General features: G+C 39.0%; 1 protein-coding gene and 1 long non-coding RNA gene across 6 annotated transcripts in view; one reads left to right on the top strand and one right to left on the bottom strand.

Moving 5' to 3' along the window:
* LOC109252171 (uncharacterized) overlaps positions 1-11,074 on the bottom strand; it is a 34,342-nt gene extending 23,268 nt beyond the window's left edge. For both annotated transcript variants that reach the window (XR_002073872.2, XR_008423873.1), the window contains exon 1: positions 10,364-11,074. This is a non-coding gene — a long non-coding RNA (uncharacterized LOC109252171). The remainder of the gene's footprint in view (positions 1-10,363) is intronic.
* An 18-nt stretch (positions 11,075-11,092) lies between these two features.
* Positions 11,093-24,806, top strand: part of ANKHD1 (ankyrin repeat and KH domain containing 1) — a 131,451-nt gene continuing 117,737 nt past the window's right edge. For all 4 annotated transcript variants that reach the window (XM_019424381.2, XM_019424382.2, XM_019424380.2 and 1 more), the window contains exon 1: positions 11,093-11,511. In XM_019424381.2, the coding sequence (XP_019279926.2) occupies positions 11,221-11,511 (291 nt within the window). In that variant the 5' untranslated portion in view covers positions 11,093-11,220. The remainder of the gene's footprint in view (positions 11,512-24,806) is intronic.

The following is a 24,806-nucleotide window of genomic DNA, read 5'->3' as shown; positions in this document are numbered from 1 at the left end:
GGGCCGAACCCAGCAACCGTGACATCATGACCTGAGCCGAAGAAGATGCCCAACCGACTGAGCCACCCAGGTGCCCCAATAAGCATTTTTTAAAAAGATTCAAAAAAAGATTTTATTTTCAAGTGATCTCTACATCCAGCATGGGGCTTGATCTCACAACCTCAAGATCAAGAGTCATACCATCTATTGACTGAGCCACACAAGTGACCCAACTCATAAACATAAATTCCTAGACTCATAAACAAAAATTCCTAGAAGTCCAAAGGAATAAGCATGTTAAAAATGCTCACAAGAGGGGCCCCTGGGTGGCTCAGTCGGTTAAGCGGCTGACTTCGACTCAGGTCATGATCTTGCAGTTCGTGAGTTCAAGACCCATGTCGGGCTCTGTGCCAACAGCTCAGAGCCTAGAGCCTGCTTCGGATTCTGTGTCTCCCTCTCTCTCTGTACCAACTCCCACTCTCTCTCTCTCTCAAAAATAACCATTTTAAAAAATTGAAAAAGGGGCACCTGGGTGGCTCAGTTGGTTAAGCGTCCAACTTCGGCTAAGGTCATGATCTCACGGTTCAGGGGTTTGAGTCCCATGTTGGGCTCTGTGCTGGCAGCTCAGAGCCTGGAGCCTGCTTTGGATTCTGTGTCTCCCTCTCTCTCTTCCCCTCCCCTGTTCATGCTCTGTCTCTCTCTCTCAAAAATAAATAAACATTAAAAAAAATTATAAAAAATTTTTTAAAATGCTCACAAGAGAGCAGATCTTAAAAGTTCTCAACACAAGAAGAAAAAATTGTAACTATGTGAGGTAATGTATGTTAACTAAATTTATTGTGGTAATCATTTTGCAATATATATGTATATCGAATCATTATATTGTATACCTTAAATTAATACAATGTTATAGATCAATTATATCTCAGCAAAACTGGAAAAAATAAAAATAAAAAAATTAAATTTTAGAATAGTGTTAGATTTATAGAAAAGCTGGAAAGACAGTATAGTTGCCACATAGCCCGTCTCCAATCTCCTCTATACTAATATCTTAGTATCTTATATTAGTATGGTACATGTGTTGCAATTAATAAACCAACATTGATATAATATTAGCTAATTAATACATAGTTACTAAGATCCATAATTTATTCAAGTTTATTTTGGGTTTATCTCATGTCCTTTTCCTGTTCCAGTATTCCATCCAGGATACTACACTACATTTAGTTATCATGTCTCCTTAGGTTCCCCTTGACCATGACAGTTTCTCAGACTTTTGCATGTAGTATCAAGGGTATATACTATCAACAGGAGTTATCACTGATGATGTTAATCTTGACAACCTGGCTGAGGTAGTGTTTGTCAGGTTTCTCCACAATCAAGTCACTTGTCCCTCTCCCATTTCCATATTTTACTCTTTGGAAGGATATCACTATGCACAGCCCAAATGTAAGGAGAGGGAAGCTAATGCTTCACCTCCTCAAGGGTAGAGTTTCTACATCAATTTGGATTTCTTCTGCATGGAAAACTTACCTATTGTCCCATTTATTTATTTATTCATTCAAACATTTATTTACCCATATGGACTCAAGGACATTTATTTTATACTTTGGGCTATAATTCAATATTATTTATTTGCTCAAATTTTTCCAGCTTTGGCCATTGGGAATTGTTTCAGTTAGCTCCTATTATCTCTTTGAAATACCCTCATTATTGTGTGTGTGTGTGTATGTGTGCGCTCACACGTGCGCGCATGCATGTTTAGTAATTTCTTACTTTCTGGCACTCTAAGATGTTCCAGGTTCATCATGTATATTTCCTGTCCCAGTCCCAGATTCAGTCCCAGTCCTAGATTTCTCCAAGGAGTCTGGTTCCTCTCATTGGAGAATGTTATTAAAAGCCAAGATGTGGGTGCAAGGTGTGCATGTTGCTACTGGAATATCATTTCTAGGTCCTCTGTGCTGACAGACCAAGAAAAAATATGTGTGTATACTAACTTGTGTATATGCACATACCTATACATATTCCTACATGTATCCACTTGTAATTATATTAAACTAACTAGAAGTTCTGATGTCTCCAACTCTAATCCATTACCACATAGATCATTCTAGCTTCCTCCCCTTGCTTATCTGTAATCACCCACTCCACAGTGAGAAACAGAAACTGCCAGCCACTTACATAATTGTTCAATTCCAATACACATATATGGTTTTAGAAATGTTTGTTAACGCACATCCCCAGGGGAAAATACCTTAATCAACTATTGTACATTGCTTATGTGCTGTTCCTTTTGCCTTTAGAGTGACAACTGCTTTCCAAACTTACATAGGTCAGTTGCTTTTTCTTTCACTCCCTTCACTGAAGTTGTTTCACACATTTGTAATACAATTATATATATTTTTGTCATCATCTGCATTCCATTCTAACATATCCTGACCTACTAAACAAATGAAAACATTTTTTCACACATTAAAGTTCACTCTTGGGGTGCATGGCTGACTCAGTTGGTAGAGCATAAGATTCTTGATCTCAGGGTCATGAGTTCAAGCCCCACATTGGGTATGGAGACTATTTAAAATAAAAGTAAAAAAATTAAAAAGTTCACTCTTTGTACTATGAAGTCTATGAGTTTTGACAAATACATAGTGTCACATATCCACTATTATAATTCCGTACAAAATACAGTATCATACAGAATGTTACCAATCTGAAAGTCCCTGTTCTTCACCTGTTCAACCCTTCCCCCACTCCAATCCCTGGCAGTCATAGATCTGTTTACCATCTCCACAGTTTTGCCTTTTCCAGAATGTCATATAGATTCATTCAGTATGCAGCCTTTTTAGACTGGCTTCTTTTGCCTAGCAATATGTATTTAAAATTCATCTATGTCTTTGCATAGTTTGATAGTTCATTTGTTTTTATTACTCAACAATCTTCCATTGTATGGTGATAACACAGTTTGTTTATTCATTCACTTATCAAAGGATACCTTGGTTGCTTCCACATCTTGGTGATTGTGAATAAAACTGCTATAAACATTCACATGCAGAATTTTATGTGGATAGGTTTTCCACTCAGTGGGTAAATACCCAGGATTGCAACTATGGATTACACGGCAAGACTACGTTTAGCTTTGTAAGAAACTTCCAAACTTTCTTTGAAAGTGGTTGTACCATTTTCATTCTTACTAGCAGTGAGTGAGTTCTTTTAGCTTTGCATCCTCACCAACAATTGGTATTGTCAGTTATTTGGATTTTAGCCATTCTAATAGATGGAAATAAAAACTTAAAGAAAGGATCTTTGGGGCGCCTGGGTGGCTCAGTTGGTTAAGCGTCTGACTTCAGCTCAGGTCATGATCTCATAGTCCGTGAGTTCAAGCCCCACGTCGGGCTCTGTGCTGACAGCTCAGAGCCTGGAGCCTGCTTTGGATTCTGTGTCTCCCTCTCTCTCTGCCCCTCCCCTGCTCATGCTCTGTCTCTCTCTTTCTCAAAAATAAATTTTTAAAAAACATTTAAAAAATTTTTTTAAAAAAAAGGATCTTTTAAAAAATTTTTGTTTAGTGAACTCTGTCCAGAATACACCTGGAACTCACTGATACCAAGAGTTGCATGCTCTACCAACTGAGCCAGGTGTCTGTAAAGAAAGGATCTTGATACCTAATGCCACATTTCTCTTCAGAACGTTTGTATCAATTTTTCTGGAGTAACTTTGTTTTTATACTACTGCTCCCCACATTTATCAGGCACCAAGTCATGCTGATTTTTTACGATTGCTGATAGTACATTTTACTTAACCTGACAGTCACTACCCTGATCCAGGCCTTCATGATCTCACACCTGGACTAAGCACAACAGCAAGACTGCTCATTTCCCAGACTCCAGCATTTCCTCGTTCTGACAAAACCCATGCAATGCAGCCAAAATAAAACAAAATTGTAATCGTCCCTTAACTTTTATCTTGATAACTTTGCTTTTCAAGAACAATGGTATGTGGCCTATTGAACCAAATTTAAAGCACTGAGTCCAGTATTTAAGATTTCTTTAACCGATTTTCTCTTTAATCCCCATTTTGAGTTCTCTGTATGGTGCAAGTTAGTCGTTTTACCATCCTGACATACAATTTGAAGACTTTTACTTCTTTGTGATCATTCCCATCATTTCTTTCCATTTGGGATGCTCTACCTCCTTTATTTCCCTGTCATTATCCTAGCTCAAAATGGTCATAATCAAGCTTTTTCCTAAATAAACTTACTCCATGTTAATTTATCTTTTACTTCCTATCTACTCAACACTATAAAATAGTTTGTTATACTGTCTTGAATGTCTTTCTGTTCTCTATTATTCCATGTGCATTTTATCTACTTAACCATCAGTCAATAAGTATATATGCATCAGCACAGTTGAAAGGAAATACATTAAATCTTCTTTTTCTTTTATGTTTTCTCTAAAGCACTTGGCACAGTGCCCTGCAAATAGCAGGAGTTGAATAAATGTTGGTTGAATGAACAGATGAGAACATTGCACAATGTGATATAGGTTTATTTAATTTAAATATTTAATTTTTTATTACACAAAAAACATGTTAACTATGGAAAAACTAAAAAAAAAAAGCCTGTAAAATGCAAACATTCAAAAAAGAAAAAGAATTTATAAATCTTTGTATAATTCCATTACCCAGAGATAATTACTATTAACCTTGGTTTTGTATGTAAATGACCATATTTTTTCTATGCGTGCATGGTATTTGATTTGAAATGATGACTACATTTTGTAACGAAATGCTTCTTAAGTTATGTACCTTTAAAGTATACCTTTAAAGGTCAAGTGGACAAACTATCTAGGTCTAAGAGCACTATACCAGTCAATTGAAGTAGACTTGTATTTCTGATTCCTGGCTCAGAGATCTTCCCACCAAAACCTAATTCTTCTCCATAACCTTAATGCATATTCTCCTTGACATGCTGTCCTTTATCCAACAATTCAAGGATTAAGGAGTTCTAGCAGAGCCCCAAGGAAGAAGGTGGATATTAATTGTTCCATCATCTCTCCTTTGTTGAGAACCTGAATGATTCCACCACAAGAGGTATTTATATACTCATTAGTTTTAGAAGTTTGAAAAAAAAAAAAAATCCCTGGCATGAAAGGTGTATAATCAAATGGAGCAACATCATTTACTGCCTTCATTCTTGTTGGGCAGGCAGTAAGGACAGAACTTTTAGGAGGTAAGCAGGCCTTTTTGTGTGAATATATATTATATTGTCCCTTTTTAGGAAGGGTAGGCTCAGTAACAGAATAAATTCTAGGCAACTTTCTGAATGATTTGGTAAATTTTCTTAGGCTGTGTGGTGTGTTAGTCCAGCTGCATGCAGGCATAACTCTTTATTTTTTAAAATATGCCTAGTTTTGGGATGCCTGGGTGGCTCAGTCAGTTGAACGTCTGACTTCGGCTCAGGTCATGATCTCACAGTTTGTGGGTTTGGGCCTTGCATCCAGCTCTGTGCTGACAGCTCAGAGCCTGAAGCCTGCTTCGGATTCTGTGTCTCCCTCTCTCTTTGCCCCTCCCCTGATCACGTTCCGTCTCTCTCTCTCTCTCAAAAATAAACATTAAAATTAAAAAAAATATATGCCCACTTCCTGGATGTCACTAGACATCCCTCTTGCAGCTATATTCAACTATAGCTCAAATAAGTAGTTGCCTAAAGTCCAATTGCAATTTATTTTTATTTTTATTGATTTTATTTTATTTTTGAGAAAGAGAGAGAGAGAGAGAGAGAGCAAGAGGCCAAGGGAGAGAGAGAATCCCAAGCAGGCTCCATGCTCTTTGCGGGGGCTCAATCCCACGACCTTGGGATCATGGTCTGAGCAGAAATCAAGAGTCAGACTGAGCCCCCCAGGAGCCCTCTAGTTGCAATTTTACAACTTTTCAATTAAATTAATTTGTGCCCACACTTACTGGAGGCCAGACAGATTAGAAAGTTACACATCTGTAGCACTGTTAAGGGGAAAAAAGTAAACAATCTAAATATTCAACATTATCATGTAAACAGAATACTACGAAGTAGTAAACAAAAATGACAGAGCTCTTTATAGACTAACGTGAAATATCTCTGGAATAAATCAGGTGAGAAAAGCAAAATATAGAAGCATGTATAGTAATAAGCTGCCATTTGTGTTTAAAAGGGAAAAAATAAATTGATATATATATGAAATTACTTATATATGTAAACACCTCTGGAAGAATATTTATTTATTTATTTATTTATTTATATTCCCTTCTGATTTTATTTTATTTTAATATATGAAATTTATTGTCAAATTGGTTTCCATACAACACCCAGTGCTCATCCCAAAAGATGCCCTCTTCAATACCCATCACCTACCCATCACCCTCCCAATCCCCATCAACCCTGTTTGTTCTCAGTTTTTAAGAGTCTCTTATGCTTTGGCTCTCTCCCACTCTAACCTCTTTTTTTTTTTTTTTTCCCTTCCCCTCCCCCATGGGTTTCTGCTAAGTTTCTCAGGATCCACATAAGAGTGAAAACATATGGTATCTGTCTTTCTCTGTATGGCTTATTTCACTTAGCATCACACTCTCCAGTTCCATCCACATTGCTACAAAGGGCCATATTTCATTCTTTCTCATTGCTACATAGTATTCCATTGTGTACATAAACCACAATTTCTTTATCCATTCATCAGTTGATGGACATTTAGGCTCTTTCCACAATTTGGCTATTGTTGAGAGTGCTGCTATAAACATTGGGGTGCAAGTGCCCCTATGCATCAGTACTCCTGTATCCCTTGGGTAAATTCCTAGCAGTGCTACTGCTGGGTCATAGGGTAGGTCTATTTTTAATTTTTTGAGGAACCTCTACACTGTTTTCCAGAGTGGCTGCACCAGTTTGCATTCCCACCGACAGTTCAAGAGGGTTCCCATTTCTCCATATCCTCTCCAGCATCTATAGTCTCCTGATTTGTTCATTTTGGCCACTCTGACTGGCGTGAGGTGATATCTGAGTGTGGTTTTGATTTGTATTTCTGGAAGCATATTTAAAAGCTAATAAAATGGTTTGCTTATGAGAGAGGATCTTGGTGTTTAATGGGCAAAGTAAAATGACTCCTTTCATTGTATTTTTAAAATTCTTTTTGAGATTTGAACCATGTGAATATATTAACTATTCAGATTTCTTAATGTAAAATTATATGGTCTCAGAAATTAACAATGTAGTTGGAAAAAACAGAAGGTGTTTTAAATGAAATGTTTCCATTTAAAAAGAGAAAGATACTAAATTTGGTGGCAGTCAGGGATAAATCCACTTAAGGTGCTAATTAGCATGTCTATAAGAAAGATATAATGGTTGGATTATTACATCAGTTTATCACATTGATGAAGTTCCTCTGCCTTTGAGGGTACCAAGGGATCAATGTGATATAGTGGGAAGAGCATGGGTTTTGAGATCAGGCAGAAATAAATTCAAACCCTAGCCTTTCCATATATTGGTCTTATAAGCTTGGGTAAGTTACTTAACATTTTTGGAGTTTCAACTTCCTTATCTATAAAATGGGTGAAATCTTGATAAATTTATTATAAAGGTTAAATGACATAACATCCAAGTACAACAAATTTGTTGGTTTACTTCTTTCCTTCTATAGATGGGCTGAACTGAGATGCACTGACATACAGAAATTAAATAAATGTCTTGACAGAATGCAAGTTGCATGTGAAAGAACTATAGCTAAAATAGCTTAAGTCCCTGTATCTATAATTTCATTTGTCAATCTCGTATTTCTTACAAGAAATGAAGACTTTTATTACCTCAGATGTTTTAAAAATCCTTGGAATATACAGTTTCTCCTTTTGCCTTTTCCTCATCTGTCTAAAAGATGGTCAAAAGTTGATAAGAATGCTTTGAAACGCACTACAGCTACAATCTAATAAATACTCCCACTGGATTTTTGGAGGAAAACATTTTATTCCGATGCTCATTTCTAACAAATATGTATACTTAAAATTTTTTAAAAACATTTATTCATTTTTGAGAGACAGAGAGGAGTGTGAGTGGGGGAGGGGCAGAGAGAGAGGGAGACACAGAATCTGAAGCAGGCTCCAGGCTCTGAGCTATCAGCACAGAGCCTGACACGGGGCTTGAACTCATGGCCTGCAAGATCATCACCTGAGCCGAAGTCAGATGCTCAACTGACTGAGGCATCCAGGCGTCCCCAAATATATATGGTTTAAAGAGGAATTTTGCCTTTTATTTATCACTTGAAAAATCAGTGTATTTTTTCATTTAGTAGTAAATATCATCTTAAGAAACAATATATCAAAACCAATGTTACCCACAATTCATATTAAACTTACTGATATTTTACACTGAATACTTTGAGTGTGATTTGATATATTCACCTAATGTATTACTTGATATAGTGATGATTTCTCAATTATTTTTCACTTTTGAAACACCAGACAATGCTGTATATATAGTAATATTAAGTTCATAATTAACACAGTCTCGATAATAGCAGTCACCAAAATCCAGGAGATTCGTATTCCTAAACCCTAAAGTGACTACTCAATTGTTGTCAAACTCCTGACAACAAGTGTCTCAGGTAAAGATCCAGGTGAAACAAAGATTATTGCTTACTCATATTTTCCTGGCTATATACAGGGTTGATTGTTAGGCAGTGAGTAGAGATTGTATGTTTCTCTCTCAAATATATTGGGGAAAATGCATAGATTTCCTTTCTCTCTGTTCTTGAGTTTCATTACATTTCTTCAAAGAATTTAATGAGTTCAGGGAGTTGCATCAGAAATTATTTTTGTATTAATGGTAGGAATGACAAGCAGTTCCTTTGTAATGTTGTACCAGTCAATACCTGTTTTTGCCTAAGGATGTATCCATACCAATTCTGGATAATCCAGCTTTGAAGTGGGTTGGGCAGAGCTGAGTTTCTTTCGTTGGTGTTATTAGTTTGTGTTGTGACCTAGTCACACATACCTTGAAAATTTAAACAGCACCAAGGAAACAGGTTAATTAATTAAGTTCCACAAATTCTAATTAAAGACAGGACACATGGCATTTATATCAAAATAGTTTTGTAGAAAAGCTACAAGAGTTCTTTCCATTTCCTACAACTTATTATCTAGAAAGATCATTCACCTAATATATTCTGCTTATAGAAAACACTCCCCCCCCCCTTTTGCATGTGAAATGCCAAAATTAGCAATTACGAAGCCAATGAAATGTTCATAATCTTCAAAATGTTCTTTAAATAAATGTTTGGCAGAATCCATTTTTTTTAAATTGTTATATTCTTTATAGAATTATCAGATTCCAATTTCAAGGGAGGTGAAATATTAAAAATTGCACAATCAAGATACACACAGTCCTTTGTTAGAGCTGTAAGAGAGGAGATGTGCCAGATCTTTTGCTTTGAGCCAACCTAAGTCATATAGACTTTCTCTGGGTCAAGGGGCATTTGCCATACAAACTTCACCAAATGCCTTTCTTCTGGTGATCTTTGATCATAGGATTACTTGAAGCTTGAGTATTTTAAAACCCCTCTTCATTGACAAAGGAGATAGACGGATAGAGATAACAGAAGTAGAGACAGATCCTTAGGGTGGGGTGGGGGTGGGGGGATACCTCTGCCACCCCCACCCAGCCCCCGCCTTAGTTAGCTTGTTTTGCATCACCAAGAACTGACAAGAATTAGTTTAGTTGGCGGGACCCAGAGGCAGGTGGAAGACTCCTGAAGGAAGAGTAACTAAAATGGGGCTTTAAGTTTGGCACTTTGCTAAGCGCCTTCTGTTAGCTAGCTAATGTATTCATAACAACAATGCGATGAGGGACGTACTCATATTAGCCCCATTTCACAGATGAACGAACGAACTGAAAGGCACACAGATTAAACACCAAACGCTCGTAGGTCACACAGCAAATAAGTGGCGGCACCAGTACTGGAAACTGCTCCAGAGCATACACTGTTAACCACCGCTTTCAGCCCTAAGGTCTGATTCCCCCGAGGTGTTAGCGGCCTTCCCACCGTCCTTCGTGGGACAGTTCCCAGTACTGAGGCATGGCGCTGTCCAGCCCTCAGGCCCGCCGCCTTCCTCCAGCAAGAGAACGCGGCCCCGCGGGGCCATCCCGCCGGTAGGTTGCAGAACCGCCGCGCCCAGCCACGTCCCGGCACGCGGGCGGGCCGAGTCGCCCCGGGGCGGCCATCCGAAGCAGCCCCCCTGGTGCCCTCAGCTCCAGGCGCTGGGCTCCTCCACTCGGAAAGGCTGGAGGCGCCAAGCAGGAACCGCCCTGCCCCCTCGCGTGTCCCAGCCCCCTACCCCCTCCCAAAGAGCAGGCGGCAGATAGGTTACACAATCTCACCTGTCCCAGAGGTGGCGACCGCTCTAGTGACTGACGCTCCGCTCCTCCAACCAGAGACTGCGAGGAAGGTGGGGACTAGATGAGACTGATTGCTTCATTCCTCCAATCCCCGTGCAGCAACTCTCCGGCCGCAGTCTCGGCGTCTGGCGGAGAGCGACAGGTGGGAGCTTGGTAACCTCTGTGCCTCTTGCATCCTTAACGTTTAAGCCTCACCAAGCTCAGGGTGAATTCTACTCCAAATCTCACTAATTCTTGCGGGTCGTCACCTCAGCCGTCATTTTAATCAGAAGTGGAAATTCCCCAACCCTTTCCCGTCACCTCAGACGGGGGCGGGATGAATGGTACTATTGCCTGCCAATTGTACCACGCGACGTCCTGTGACAAAGTGATCGACACTTTATGGCGCCAATGAAGCCTCCCCTTGTCAGGGGTCACTATGACTGACCACAAGGCCAACTAATCCACTTTAAGGTCGTGACGCGATGGTTACAGAGGTTGACCAATAGATGTAGAAAAAGACCGGAAGTCGGCGCGTGGGGACTAGGAGGCGGGTGTTCGCAACCGCCTAGGCCTGCGCGGGTCAACGCAGCTTGGGGGCCGCGAGCCAGCAAGCGGCGCGTGACGAAGAGCCTGAGCGACGGGTCACCTTGTCCAATGATCTGCAGCCGCTGGGGAACTGCAGCCAGTGGCGAGTGTGAGGGGCGGGAGGCAGCAGGTTAGGCAGTGAGAAGTTAGTGGCGCTGCTGGGACGGGGGGAAGGAGAAGCTTCTTCCTCCTGCTGTTCCTCTCGTTCCCGGGATCGGCGGCGGCGGTGGCTGCGGGTGACTCGGCAGCGTCTCCGGCTCCGCGTGCGAACCATGCTGACCGATGGCGGAGGCGGCGGCACCTCCTTTGAGGAGGACCTGGACTCGGTGGCTCCGCGATCCGCCCCAGCCGGGGCCTCGGAGCCGCCTCCGCCGGGAGGGGTCGGGCTGGGGATTCGCACCGTGAGACTCTTTGGGGAGGCCGGGCCCGCGCCTGGAGTCGGTGGCGGCGGCAGCGGTGCGGCCGGAGGGGACGCGGCGCTGGATTTCAAGTTGGCGGCGGCGGTGCTGAGGACCGGGGGTGGAGGTGGTGCCTCTGGCAGCGACGAGGACGAGGTGTCCGAGGTACGCTTCCAGGACCCCCGTCTCCCATACAGTGTGAGGCATGAATTCTCTTTGGGCCAGCATAGGGTCGGGGCCACCTTCTCGCTCCCCCGGCGTTCTTTGACAGCGATCGGCTCCATGGCGGCAGTGGCAGCGGTGCGGGCCTAGTGCGCCCTCAGCTTACTCTTCAGCCGGCGGCTCGAGCCGGACCGGTTCCCGTCACCATCCGTAGACCCACAATGGGGAGTCCTTTGGTCTCCAAGCTTCGCGCGGGAACAAGGACTCCTCTGGCTACCTCCCTCCCACCCCGCTTTGGAGATGGGGGGGCGGGGTCTTGCCAGAGTCCCTGCCCTTGGTACTGAGAGAGAGAGAGAGAGAGAGAGAGAGAGAGAGAGCGCGAGAGAGCGAGAGAGAGAGAGAGAGAGAGAGAGAGCGACACAGAGGGAGAGACAGACCGAAAAACCGAGTTTGCTAGCTGCAAGACCATTTCCATTATATGCCCGTGCCCAAAGTTGAGTTGTCTGACATTTATTTGCCTTGTGCCTTACCTGTGTATGTAAGAAAACTTAATTTCCTTTTTTACTTTGAAACTGGTTAGTATGAAGAAGCTCTCTGCTTTTACTCTGAAAAAGCACGTGAGCCTTTCACCTGGGACCTTTTGTGAAGTTATGCAGGAAAAGGAAATTCCAGTGCATCTTTGAGCTTCGGAATAGTTGGGTAGATGAAGTCTGTAGGTTTTTAGGCTTGGGGAAGGTGAAACCCTGGACACCTTTTGCAGAGATTAATGATTAGATCCTTCATTTCTTTTAACTCTTAACTGTGTGTTTTTAGGTCTGAGCAACATGGGATGCAAGGCATCATTATCTTTTGGGCTTTAGGGAAAAAGGAGATATTTTATGTTTGTACTTTTTTCTCTTGACCATGACTTGGATATGGTACTGTTCCTTTATGGCTATTGTTCTAAGTGCTCAAGAGTATTGTTTTGGTTCTAAGGTGCCTGGTTCATTCCCCTATGACCAATTATTTTAACCTCTGATCTTGGTGTTAAAGTACAGAGATTTCTCTGTGTACAACTATCCTGGCTGTTGTATTTGAGAGGAATAAGAAACTATTTGTGAGTTGCTGAATACAGTTAGTGCATTGTCTTACCATTCTACCATTGTCTTACCATGCCTGAACAGGGGTTCATTTAGATTTAAAACCTTAGTACATTTTCATTCCAACATTTTGCTATGGAAAAAAGCGTGTGGGATGTAAGGGAGCTAGACCCTTGAATGTCCATATCTTTGAATTTCACTGTAAGTAACTTCTAAGCCAAAGTGGGACAGAATTTTATTTGAGTAGGCAATTATGGGGAGAGTCTCTGGAGCACCTCCACTCTTGTACTTATGGAAGGCTTTCTTTTATCCTTTCAATGGAAATTGATGACTAGGAACCTAAAACACATGTACTTTTTACCTAGGAAATAAGTGGGAATTTCTTTAGACTCTAAACATTAGAGGTTTGTTTTGTTTGTTTGTTTTTTTAACTTGTTAAACTGAAAAGGTTTGCTTTGGTCTAAATGTGATGTCCTTGATTTTCTGGACCATTTTCACATAATCATCATAAGTGAGATAAAAGATCACTAATTCACATAACTAATATTTTTACATAAATAGTATTTTTTTACATAAATATATCTGGGAAATGAGCTTTTGTAGTAACCATTTCTGTAAGGCTTGCACACACACACACACACACACACACACACCCACTCTCAGTCTCTCTTTGTGTCTCTACCTTACTGTATTTCATTTGGAGTCTCCCTACCATGCGATTAAAGCTGTGGGCAGAATCCACAGCTCTTTGGTTTTTTGATGTTTATTATGGAACTTATATATTCATGATTCTTTTACCCATTTAGGCTAATGGTAGAAGAACTTATTTTCCTGTTACTTAACTGTTCTGTGCCTAAGAAAAATTTAGGTATTTAAGTGTATATGGGTGAGTCTCATTTTGTGTCTAGGATACCCAGAGACTTTACCAAGGTCTAAGATGATGGTCAGTGTGTATATCTTTCTTAACCTGTGGGGAAAGGAAATTTCGTTTCTACGTCTTTTTTCTCCCATACCATATAAAGAAGAAATTCCTGGAGTATCTAGTCTCTCCTGTACAGTGTGTGTGGTAGACTACAATCTCTGTGGGAGTGAAATGAAATATCTTCTCCCATATTATTGCCTTTAAATTCCTGGTATGAAGAGACCATAATGTTCTTCAAAAAACACTCACCCAATTGGCATTTTATGAATAATCCTAAAATCTTTTTTTTCACCTTCCCTAGATGTTTTAGAACCAAGTATTTAGAATCTAGACATCCAGAGAGATAACAAGTTATTTTACAGTTTGAGAGTAAACTTTGTCGTGTTCCCCCAATAGGGCAGGACTTGGTGAGAAATAAGTAAGAAATGTGGAGGCTTAGTGTATTTGCTTGAGAATAAGTCGAAGTTCTATACATTTTGTGTACAGAGGCATAGATACTCCAAGGGCCTTTTTTTAAATTCATTATTAGAGCCAATAGATTTGAAAAAACAGGCTGTTTTTCCTTGCTGGCTAAGTCAAAAAACCTAGTTGCCGGAAGGAGCTTGAGTCTTTTTGTAAAATTTTTATTAGAATGGTACCACCTTAGAGAATACCACCATTTGGGATCTTTGGTTCTTGTTTTAAACACTCGTGGAGTGCCTGGTAGCTCAATTGGTTAAGCATCCGACTTTGACTCAGGTCACGATCTCGCAGGTTCGTGAGTTCGAGCCCTGTGTGCAGCACTGTGCTGACAGCTCAGAGCCTGGAGCCTGCTTCAGAGTCTTTGTCTCCCTCTCTCTCTGCCCAGTACCCACCCCCCATCAATTCTCCATCTCTCTCTGTCTCTCAAAAATGAATAAATGTTAAAAAAATTTTTTTAGGGGCATCTGAGTGGCTCAGTCACTTAAACATCCAACTCTTGATTTCGGCTCAGGTCATGATCTCAAAGTTCATGAGTATGAGCCCCACATAGGGCTCTGTGCTGGCAATGTGGAGCCTGCTTGGGATTCTCTCTCTCTTGTCTCTCTCTCTCTCTGTCCCTACCCTGCTTGCTCTCTCTTTCAAAATAAATAAATAAAATTTAAAAAAAATTTAAACATTAGTAAATACCTGTTTTGTATTTCTTCAGGCATAGCAAGCATGTTCCTTAGCTGCCCAAGGCCTTGAATAGAAATTGGAACTTGCGTTGGATGCTATTAAATGTACCCATTGTTCAGAATAGAGGTCAGGTTGGAAAAAAAATTTAATATTTATGTATTTTGAGAGGAAGAGTACAAGCAGGGGAGGGGCAGAGAGAGAGAGGGAGAGAGAATCCCAAGCAGGCTCCAAATTGTCAGCGCAGAGCCCAACTCAGGGCTCGAACCCATAAACTGTGAGATCATGACCTGAACTGAAATTAAGAGTCAGATGCTTAACTGATTGAGCCACCCAGGAGCCTCTATAGTGTTTTGATTTTTTTTAAGTAAAAAGAAGAAAATTCCTAAAGAAAAGACTCTTGTAAGATTTATGACTTTTAATTTTCTCTCATAAGGATGTGTGCATATACTGTATATATTTTTAAGTTATAAAAACCATATAGTCTCCTGGTGAAAAATTCAGCAGTATAGGTAGAAGATATAACGTGCAAAGTAAAAGTCATTCTCATCCCCACTGACCCTTCAAATTGCATTTTTCAGTGACAACCAGTATGAAAATTTTTCTTTCAGAAATTTTCTAAGCCTATATAAGCCTATGTATGTGTGTGCGTTTCTTCATATATACACACTGTAGAAACAAATATCCAGTTAGAAAGCATAGCTTGATATCATATTGAGGCTTTTTTCTTATCTTGAGGCAGGTGCCATATTTACAGTTATGCAAAAGCACACTAAAACTGTATACAGCAATTTATAGCAAAAGCTTTGTAGGGAATTTTTTTCCTGAAAATTATTTTTAGAGGCAAAAGTATAGGCATACGGAATTTCCATTTTGATTTTCTCTAGTTGGAGAAGAGATGTGTCATTTCCTTTGGAGTTTCTTATCATTTATAATCTAGAGCAAGATTTCTCAACAGTAACCTATTGATATTTTAGTCCAGATAATTCTTATTGTGAGGGGCCATCCTGGGTATTAGCAACATCCCTTTACCCACTAGATGCCAGTAGAACCCATCCAGTTGTGACAGCCATAAGTGTCTGCAGACATTGCTAAAAGTCTCCTGGGGACAAAATCACCCCTGGTTGAGAACCACTGGTCTAGGGGCCACTCTTATCGACAGGGATAATTTTGTCATGAATACTCTGTATTCAAACTTTAGGTAAACAAGGTGAGTCAGTACTTTTAATAGCATCTCAAGGCTTATGCTCATATTCTGGACAAGAGAGAAATTGAAAAGTAGTGAAAGGTTTAATGCTGTAAATTTTCTGTAGTAAATTTATCATTTGGGGGAAATTTCACTTAAAATACTATATTACTGTTTAAAAATTTATTCTTAAAAATTAATTTCTAAAAAATCTTTATGGGGACTTTATTCAAGATAGGAGGGGCTTTATTCCATAAATTATTAATATTAGTGATAAAATATGAAATATAAGTTAAAAATATTTTTAATGTTTATTTATTTTGAGAGAGAGGGAGACAGATCTTAAGTGGGGGAGGGACAGAGAGAGAGGGAGACACAGAATCTGAAGCAGGCTCCAGGCTCTGAGCTGTCAGCACAGAGCCCAATATGGGGCTCGAATTCACAAACTGTGAGATCATGACCTGAGCAGAAGTCAGATGCTCAACCAGCTGAGCCACCCAGGTGCCCCTAGGAAATATAACTTTGTATTCTAGTGAGCAAATTTTGGAGAGGTAGGAAATGTTTACATAAGGCAAAGTTATATGTTATCACTGTAACAATTTGTTACATTGCATGAGTATCAACCTTGCACAAGTTTCATTCTATAAAGCCTTAAGGCTTTACATACAAAATGAAGTGTTGATAAACATGATTATATGAATGGTGGGCCAAACCAGAGTTGATTGGATTTGGGCAGAGCAAAACCTTATTGTGAAGTGTGAAGGATGTAGGGGTTTTATTTTGGCTGTTATTTAGTACATTACATTAGGTGATTACATGCATACAGTTTATGAGTCACAGTGACATAAAGGAAAATACAGTGAAAAGTCTTGATCTAACTCCTGCTCCCAAGTATCCTGCCCTCTGCACTTTGAATGTCTTTTTTTTTTCCTTTCAGAATTTCTTTATGGAAATACAAACATGTATTTTTATTTTCCCTATTGTGATACAAAAGATAACATACTCTTCATGTGAGATTTGTAAGTGGTAAATTTGAGAAGCAATTTAGACTTAAAAAAAAATTTTTTTTAACCTTCATTTTTTGAGAGACAGAGAGAGAGCACAGCATGGGGAGGGGCAGAGACAGAATCTGAAACAGGCTCCAGGCTCTGAGCTGTCAGCACAGAGCCTGACATGGGACTCGAACTCATGAACCGTGAGATCAGGGCCTGAACCAAAGTTACTTAACCGACTGAGCTACCCAGGTGCCCCTAGACTTTTTAATCTAATCAGAGTGATAAAATATTTTAAGAATGAAGTGTTGGAAATGAGTTTAAGCACATTCCTTTTTGAGTCTGGTAGTGATCTGATAATGTAGTAGATGACCTCTGAAAATCACTTCTGGTCTTCTGATTTAGTGATAGATTAGATAAATAAAATATTTTGCTTTAAAGAAAGCAAAGCAGTTTTTTATAAAGTATTAGTCTTGAATTGGCAAGTAAAAGAAAAAAAATGAGAAGTCTACCATTTTTTGTTTTTGTTTTTGCTTTTTGCCTAATTTACCTTCCTAGAGAACCAAAGGTATAAGAAATTCTTTTTTTTTTTTTTTTTACCAATTATAAATTAACAATTTCAGTATATCTATTTTTTTGAACCTTATTGTTTTCAGTTTTTCTCTCTTGTTGCTTGTCTGTAAAGTCATAGAATCTTGGTGATAATCCTGTCTCATCTCATTTTTAGGTAACTGCTACCATTTATTGAATGCATATTATATGCCAGTACCAAACTAGATACTTTCGTTATTTTATTTAATCATTTCAACACCCCTTTGAGGTAGATATCTGCATTTGTATAGATGAATAAATGTAGGCTCAGAGAAATGATGAATCCATAAAACAAACAAACAAAAAAAATGGTTAAAATGTTTCATAGCTAGTAAATGGTAAAGCTAGGATTTATTTTTTTAATAGTTTTTTTAAATGTTTTTATTTATTTTTGAGACAGAGAGAGACAAAGCATGAGCAGGGGAGGGGCAGAGAGGGAGGGAGACACAGAATCCGAAGCAGGGTCCAGCTCTGTCAGCACAGAGCCTGACATGGGGCTTGAACTCACGGACTGTGAGTTCATGACCTGAGCCATAGTCAGATGCTTAACCAACTGAGCTACCCATGCGCCCCAGCTAAGATTTAAATCTAGAACTCATGCTATTATTTTGCTTCTTCAGATTAAGAAATAGGCAGTTTTGGGTTACAACATGCTTTTTCTCCAATAAATGCTTACTTAGTCCCTATAGAAGTTATTGTTTATCTAAAGTGAAATGAGAAAAGTAAGGATAGCGTAGTGAGTTTCTTGTAAAGGTACTTTTTCCTACTTTTTTTATATTTTGAGAAAATGCACTTCTTACTGTTACAAAATGAATTTTTAGAATATCTATATTTGACCAACTATCACATTAGAAACTTCGTGTTGGGACTCTGGGTAAAGCCTCACAAGTCTGGAAACAGTGGAGTTAGTGACTTGTCCAGGATCACACAGCTAATTCATAGTTGACTAGGTTATATGACTCCCGTTCTAGTTATCTTACTTGTCCTGCTCTTTCTTTTCTAATGGATTGTACCAATGAATTTAATTAGTTGCTTAAGACATGCCTATCTCAAACTAGCACATAAACCATAGTTGGCCTTGTTGGAAAAGTTTTATATTATTTAATGAAATTGGTGACTGCCATATAGATCATTATATTTAAAAAGGCTATTAAAAGTACACCACTGTGGTGCCTGGGTGGCTCAGTTGGTTAAGTGTCTGACTTCGGCCTAGGTCATGATCTTGCTGTTCCTGATTTTGAGCCCTGTCAGCTGTGCTGACAGCTCAGAGCCTGGAGCCTGTTTCATATTCTGTGTGTCTCCCTGTCTCTCTCTGTCCCTCCTCTGCTCATACTCTCTCTCTCAAAAATAAACATTAAAAAAAAAAAAATTTAAAAAGTACACCACTTGAGTATAGGAGGAGCACTATTCTAAGGTAATTTTGTAATTGAATTTATTTGAAAAGTTCAGGCCTTGTCATTATTCATCTTAAAATAATTAAATAAATATTAAAACTACTGATATGGAAAGGCATATACCCAACTTTGCACCTTTGTCAATTTGGGAAACATTGGTTTTGTATATTGTTACACTCTAATTAATTTGTAGAAATTAAAACCGGTATGCTATTCTATTGGTAGTTAATGACAGTGTGTAGTTCCTGTGAATGAAGATCATTTGCCTTATGATGATTGACTGGTTTACCTTTCTTCCGGCCAACTTTACCTAAACGAGAAAGAAAGTAAAGTTATATATACATACATATATATATATATATATATATATATATATATATATGTATGTATATATGGCTGTATTTTATTTGCTAGACTGAAATTTAGCAACTGTTTGTCAAAGAACACATTTCATCTTTATCCTTTTTTTTTTTTTTAATGTTTATTTTATTTTTGAGAAAGAGAGAGTGCGAGCAGGGGAGAGGCAGAGAGAGAGTGAGACAGAGGATCTGAAGCAGGCTCTGTGCTAACAGCAGAGAGCCTGATGCGGGGCTCAAACTCACAGCGAGATCATGACTTGAGTCGCTGTTGGATGCTTAACTGACTGAGCCACCCAGGCATCCCTGATCTTAATCCTTTACATATATTTCTGTTCTCCTAAAAATTTTTCCCTTAGTGGATATTTGCGGTAGTAGAGTGTTTTTGTTTTATATTCTTTTATTTTGTTTTGTTTAAAGTAGATACCCAGCGTGTCCTGGCTATTTGATTCACCTGCAATAGTGTGCAGTTTTGAAAAGACAAAGGCAAGTGTACCCCCAGGGATTAGCTCTAAGAACCAAAGAATTGTACAGGAGAGCAGTTTATTAAGTTGTCAAGGTAAATTTGATTTAACTGTTTGTATGAGGACAGTTAGATCGAGAACACTTTTTTTGTTTTTGTTTTTGTTTTTGTTTTTGTTTTTGTTTTGTGTGTGGTAGAATATAAATAGACAACATTTACCATTTTAACCATTTTTTTTTGTTTTAGTTGTGTTGGAATATACCTAACACAAAATTTACCATTTTAGGCATTTTAAAGTATACATTTTAGTGGCATTAAGTACATTCATGTTGTGAAACCATCAACAGCAGCCATCTCCAGAATGTTTTCATCTTCCCAAACTGAGATTCTGTATTCATCCCCATCTGCCCTTCCTCAGCCCCTACCAACCACAATTCTACTTTCTGTATAAATTTAACTATTCTAGGTACGTGAAGTAAGTGGAATCATACAGTATTTCTACTTTTTTTTTTTTTAATGCATGCTGGGGAGAGGGACAGAAGGGAGGAGAGAGAGAGAGAGAGAGAGAGACAGAGAGAGAGAGAGAGAGAGAGAGAGAGAGAGAGACAGAGAGAATCTTAAGCAGGCCCCATGCTCAGTGGGGAGCTGGATGTGGGGCTCAATCCCATGACCCTAGGATCATGACCTGAGCTGAAACCAAGAGTCAGTCGCTCAACTGACCGTGTCACTCAGGCACCCGACAGTATTTTACTTTGTGGCTGGCTTATTTCACTGAGCATTATGCGTTCGGGTTTCATCCATGTTGTAGCACACGTCAGAATTTCATTCCTTTTAAAGGCTGAAAACCATACCATTGTATGTATATACCACCTTTTTTTATCCATTCATCTGTTGATGGACACTTGGATTGCTTTTACCTTTTGGCTGTTAAGAATATGCTGCTGTGAGGGGTGCCTGAATGACTCAGTTGGCTAAGCATCTGACTCCTGATCTCGGATCAGGTCATGATCCCACAGTTCATAGGACCAAACCTCACATCGGGCTCTGCACTGACAGCATGGAGCCTGCTTAGGATTCTCTCTCTCCCTCTCTCTCTGCCCCTCTCCCAACTTTGCACATGTGTGTGCACACACACTTGCTCTCTTTCTCTCTCTCAATAAATAAACTTGAAGAAAAAAAAAAGAGGGGTGCCTGGGTGGCTCAGTCAGTTTAAGTGTCTGACTTTGGCGCAAGCCATGATCTCACGGTTTGAGTTTGAGCCCCAGGTTGGCCTCTGCTGACAGCTCAGAGCCTGGAGCCTGCTTCGGAATCTGTGTCTCCGTCTCTCTCTGCCCCTTCCCCACTCATGCTGTTTCTCTCTCTCAAATATAAACAAACATTAAACATTTTTTAAAAAATAAAAAAGACTATGCTGCTGTGAACATGGTTTACAAATACCTGTTCAAGTCCCTGCTTTCACTTCTTCTGGATATATACCTGGTAGTGGGATTGCAGGATCATTTAGTAATTCTATTTTTAATTTTTTGAGGAATCACCATACTGTTTTCCAAAACACCTATACTATTTCACATTCCCGGCAGAATTGCACAAGGGTTCCACTTTTCACACATTCTAGCCCATACTTTCTATTTTGTTTTTGATAATGGCCATCCTAATGGGTGTGAAGTGGTATCTCATTGTGGTTTTAATTTGCATTTCTCTAATGATTCCTGATGTTAAGCATCTTTATGTGCCTTTGGCCATTTGTATATCTTTGGAGAAGTGTCTTTTCAAATCTTTTCCCCATTTTTAATTGGGTTGTTTTTTCATTGTTTAATTGTAGATGTTCTTTGTGTATTAATCCTTTATCATTTATCTAATTTGCACCTATTTTTTTCCATCCCATGAGTTGCCTTTTTACTCTGCTGGTAGTGTCCTTTTGTGCCTAAACATTTTGAATTTTGATGAAGTCCAATTTACTTATTTTTTTCTTTTGTTTGTGTGTTTGGTGTCGTATCCATGAAGTTGTTGCCAAATCCGGTGTCATGAAGATTTTCTCCAATGTTTTCTTATAAGAATTTTATAGTTTTAGCTCTTACATTTAGGTCTTAGATCTATCTTGCATCAATTTTTGTTTACAATGTAAGGTCGGGGCCCTACTCCATTCTTTTTTGCATGTAGGTATCCATTTTTTTCAGCACCATTATTTAAAAGACATCTCCCCCATTGAATGGTCTTGGCATCCTGTTGAAAATCAATTGGCCATATATTGGAGGGTTTATTTCTGGCCTGTCCTGTTACATTGGTCTGTTTTATGCCAGTATCACACTGTTTTGATTATTGTAACTTTTGTAGTAAGTTTTGAAATCAGGCAATGTTGGTCCTCCAAATTTGTGCTTTTTCAAGATTGTTCTGGCTATTCAGGGTCCCTTGAGATTCCACAAGAATTTTAGGATGAGCCTTTGTATTTCTGCAAAAATTGCCCTTGGGCTTTTGATAGGAATTGCACTGAGTCTGTAGATTACTTTTTGAGTGGGAACGAGTTTTAGGTTTTTTTGTTTGTTTGTTTTAATTTTTTAACATTTATTTATTTTTGAGACGGAGAGAGAAAGAACACAAGCAAGGGAGGGGCAAAGAGAGAGAGAGAGACACAGAATCCGAAGCAGGCTCCAGGCTCTGAGCTGTCAACACAGAGCCTGACTTGGGGCTCTGCCTCACAAACTGCAAGATCATGACCTGAGCCGAAATCGGAGGCCTGACTGAGCCACCCAGGGACCCTTGAGTGAGAACAAGTTTTGATGCAAATCTTATGTAATTTTTTTTATCAGATTAGATATAGCAAATCAAAAGGTTTGAGTCTGACAAAATAATAAAAATCATGTATAATAGGGAGAGACTGTGTGAGCACTAAGTGATGGCTTCCCTAAAGCCTTGAACCCAGTTAACATGGTAATGTTCTGAGTAGATGTTTCTGTAATCCTTTTTTTCCCCTGATTTGTCCTCATATTGACTAATTTGTGATTGATCACAATGCTTCATATATTGATTAAATGCTAGGAAGAATACATTTTATCCTTTATATCATTAGAGATGAGTTCAGTTTTGTAACACTTATCTCAATATGGTATTAAAGCTAGATAAATGAACCTGTAGTATTTTCTTTAATGATGTGGAATTGAAAAAAATTTCACATGTGCTTTTTATGATATCTGAGTCAGAAAATAAAGGTTTGGCCACATCAGTTGATACTTCGAGAGGTACACTTTGGAAGGGCTTTCAGCTCTTATCAGTTTCTAATTAATTTTTTTCTGTTTATTTTTCTTCTGCTACATCTGTACATTTTTATTTTTGCCTTTTAAAAATTGTACAGTCACTAAATTCAGCAACATATGTGAAACAAAATATCATTATTAAAGAGCAATCCCAAAAGGGGAAATAATCCAATTATATTGGATACATTATCTTTGTTACTTTTTATTTTGATATAATTTCAAATTTACTAGAAAGTTGCAACAATAGTACAGAGAACTCCTCCCATATATTCTTTTTTTTTTTTTTAATTTTTTTTTAACGTTTTTTTTAATTTATTTTTGAGACAGAGAGAGACAGAGCATGAACAGGGGAGGGTCAGCGAGAGGGAGACACAGAATCTGAAACAGGCTCCAGGCTCTGAGCTGTCAGCACAGAGCCCGAAGTGGGGCTCGAACTCACGGACCGCGAGATCATGACCTGAGCAGAAGTCGGCCGCCCAACCGACTGAGCCACCCAGGCACCCCTCCTCCCATATATTCTTTACCCAGACTCACCAGTTGTGTCCATATTGTCCTATTCTCTCTCTCTATGTAAACAAATAAGCAAATAATTTATTTTCTGAATCATTTGAAAATAGGTTGCACGCATCATGCTTCTTTACCCTTAAATTCTTCAGTGTACATTCCCTAAATATTCTCTTACCTAACCACAGTGCGTTTATCAAAATAAGGAATAATAAGTTTCTAAAGTACTTTTCAAATTCTAATTCCTAAAGTTTTAAAAATTGAAATATAATCCAATATCATAGGATCACTCTTTATGTACAATGCAGTGGTTTTTAATATATTCACAAAGTTGTACAACTATGATCATTATCTATTTGAAAGAATTTTCATCACCCTCCCAAACATCTCCATGAGCAGTCATTTTTGTGTCCATCTTCCTACTCCCACCCCGCTTTCCTTGATAATCACTAATATGATTTTGTGTCTGGATTTGCCAGAGACAGTGTGGGTATTTCATATAAATGGAATGGTACAGTTGTTCCTCGCTTCTTTCACCTAAGATATTGTTGCCAAGATTTCTACATGTTGTATAATGTATCAGTATTTCATTGCAAAAATATTCCATCTTGTGGATATACCACATTTTGTTCATCAATTATTTCTACATTTTTGTTCATCAATTATTTCTACATTTTGGCCAGTATAAATAATGATGCTGTGTACATTTTTGTACAAGTTTTGCATGAACATTTCTTTTCAGTTCTCTTGGGTGTATGCCTAAGGAGAGAATTGCTAGGTCATATAACTCCGTGTTTAACTTTCTGAAGAACTGCCAAGCTGCTTTTTATGCTGCTGCACCATTTTACATTCCCATGAGGGTTCAACTTCTCTACAACCTTGGTCACTTTTTTTGTTTGTTTTTTATTTATTCATTTTGAGAGAGAGAGAGAGCAGGGGAGGGGCAGAGAGAAAATCTCAAGCAGGCTCCTGAGCTGTCAGCACAGAGCCCAACACACAGCCCCGGTCCCATCAACCTTGAGATCATGACCTGAGCCAAAATCAAGAGCAGGGAAGTCCAATCCACTGAGCCACCCAGGGGTTTTCCCCCTCCCTTTTTTAAAAAAAAATAGCCATCCTAGTGGGTGTGGAGTGGTATCTCATTGTGGTTTTGATTTGCATTTCCTCAGTAACTAGTGAAGTTGCATATCTTTTCATGTGCTTATTTGTGTATCTTTGGAAAAATGCCTATCTTTTCCCCATTCCTTGTTTGGGTTATTTGCCATATTGTTGAATTGTAAGTGTTTTTTATATATTCTGGGTACTAGTCCCATATCAGGTACATGATTTGCAAATGTTTTCTCTCATTCTATAGGTTGTCATTTCACTTGTTTGTGTACTAACAATTTTAAGTTTGGGAGAAGCTCAATTTTTATATCTATTTTTT

The sequence above is a fragment of the Panthera pardus genome, unplaced genomic scaffold, assembly GCF_024362965.1.
Source record: "Panthera pardus isolate Hobbes unplaced genomic scaffold, ASM2436296v1 HiC_scaffold_2, whole genome shotgun sequence".
NCBI lineage: Eukaryota > Metazoa > Chordata > Mammalia > Carnivora > Felidae > Panthera > Panthera pardus.
The sequence above is the reverse complement of the archived record's forward strand: the minus strand, read 5'-3'. Positions and strand labels throughout refer to the sequence as shown.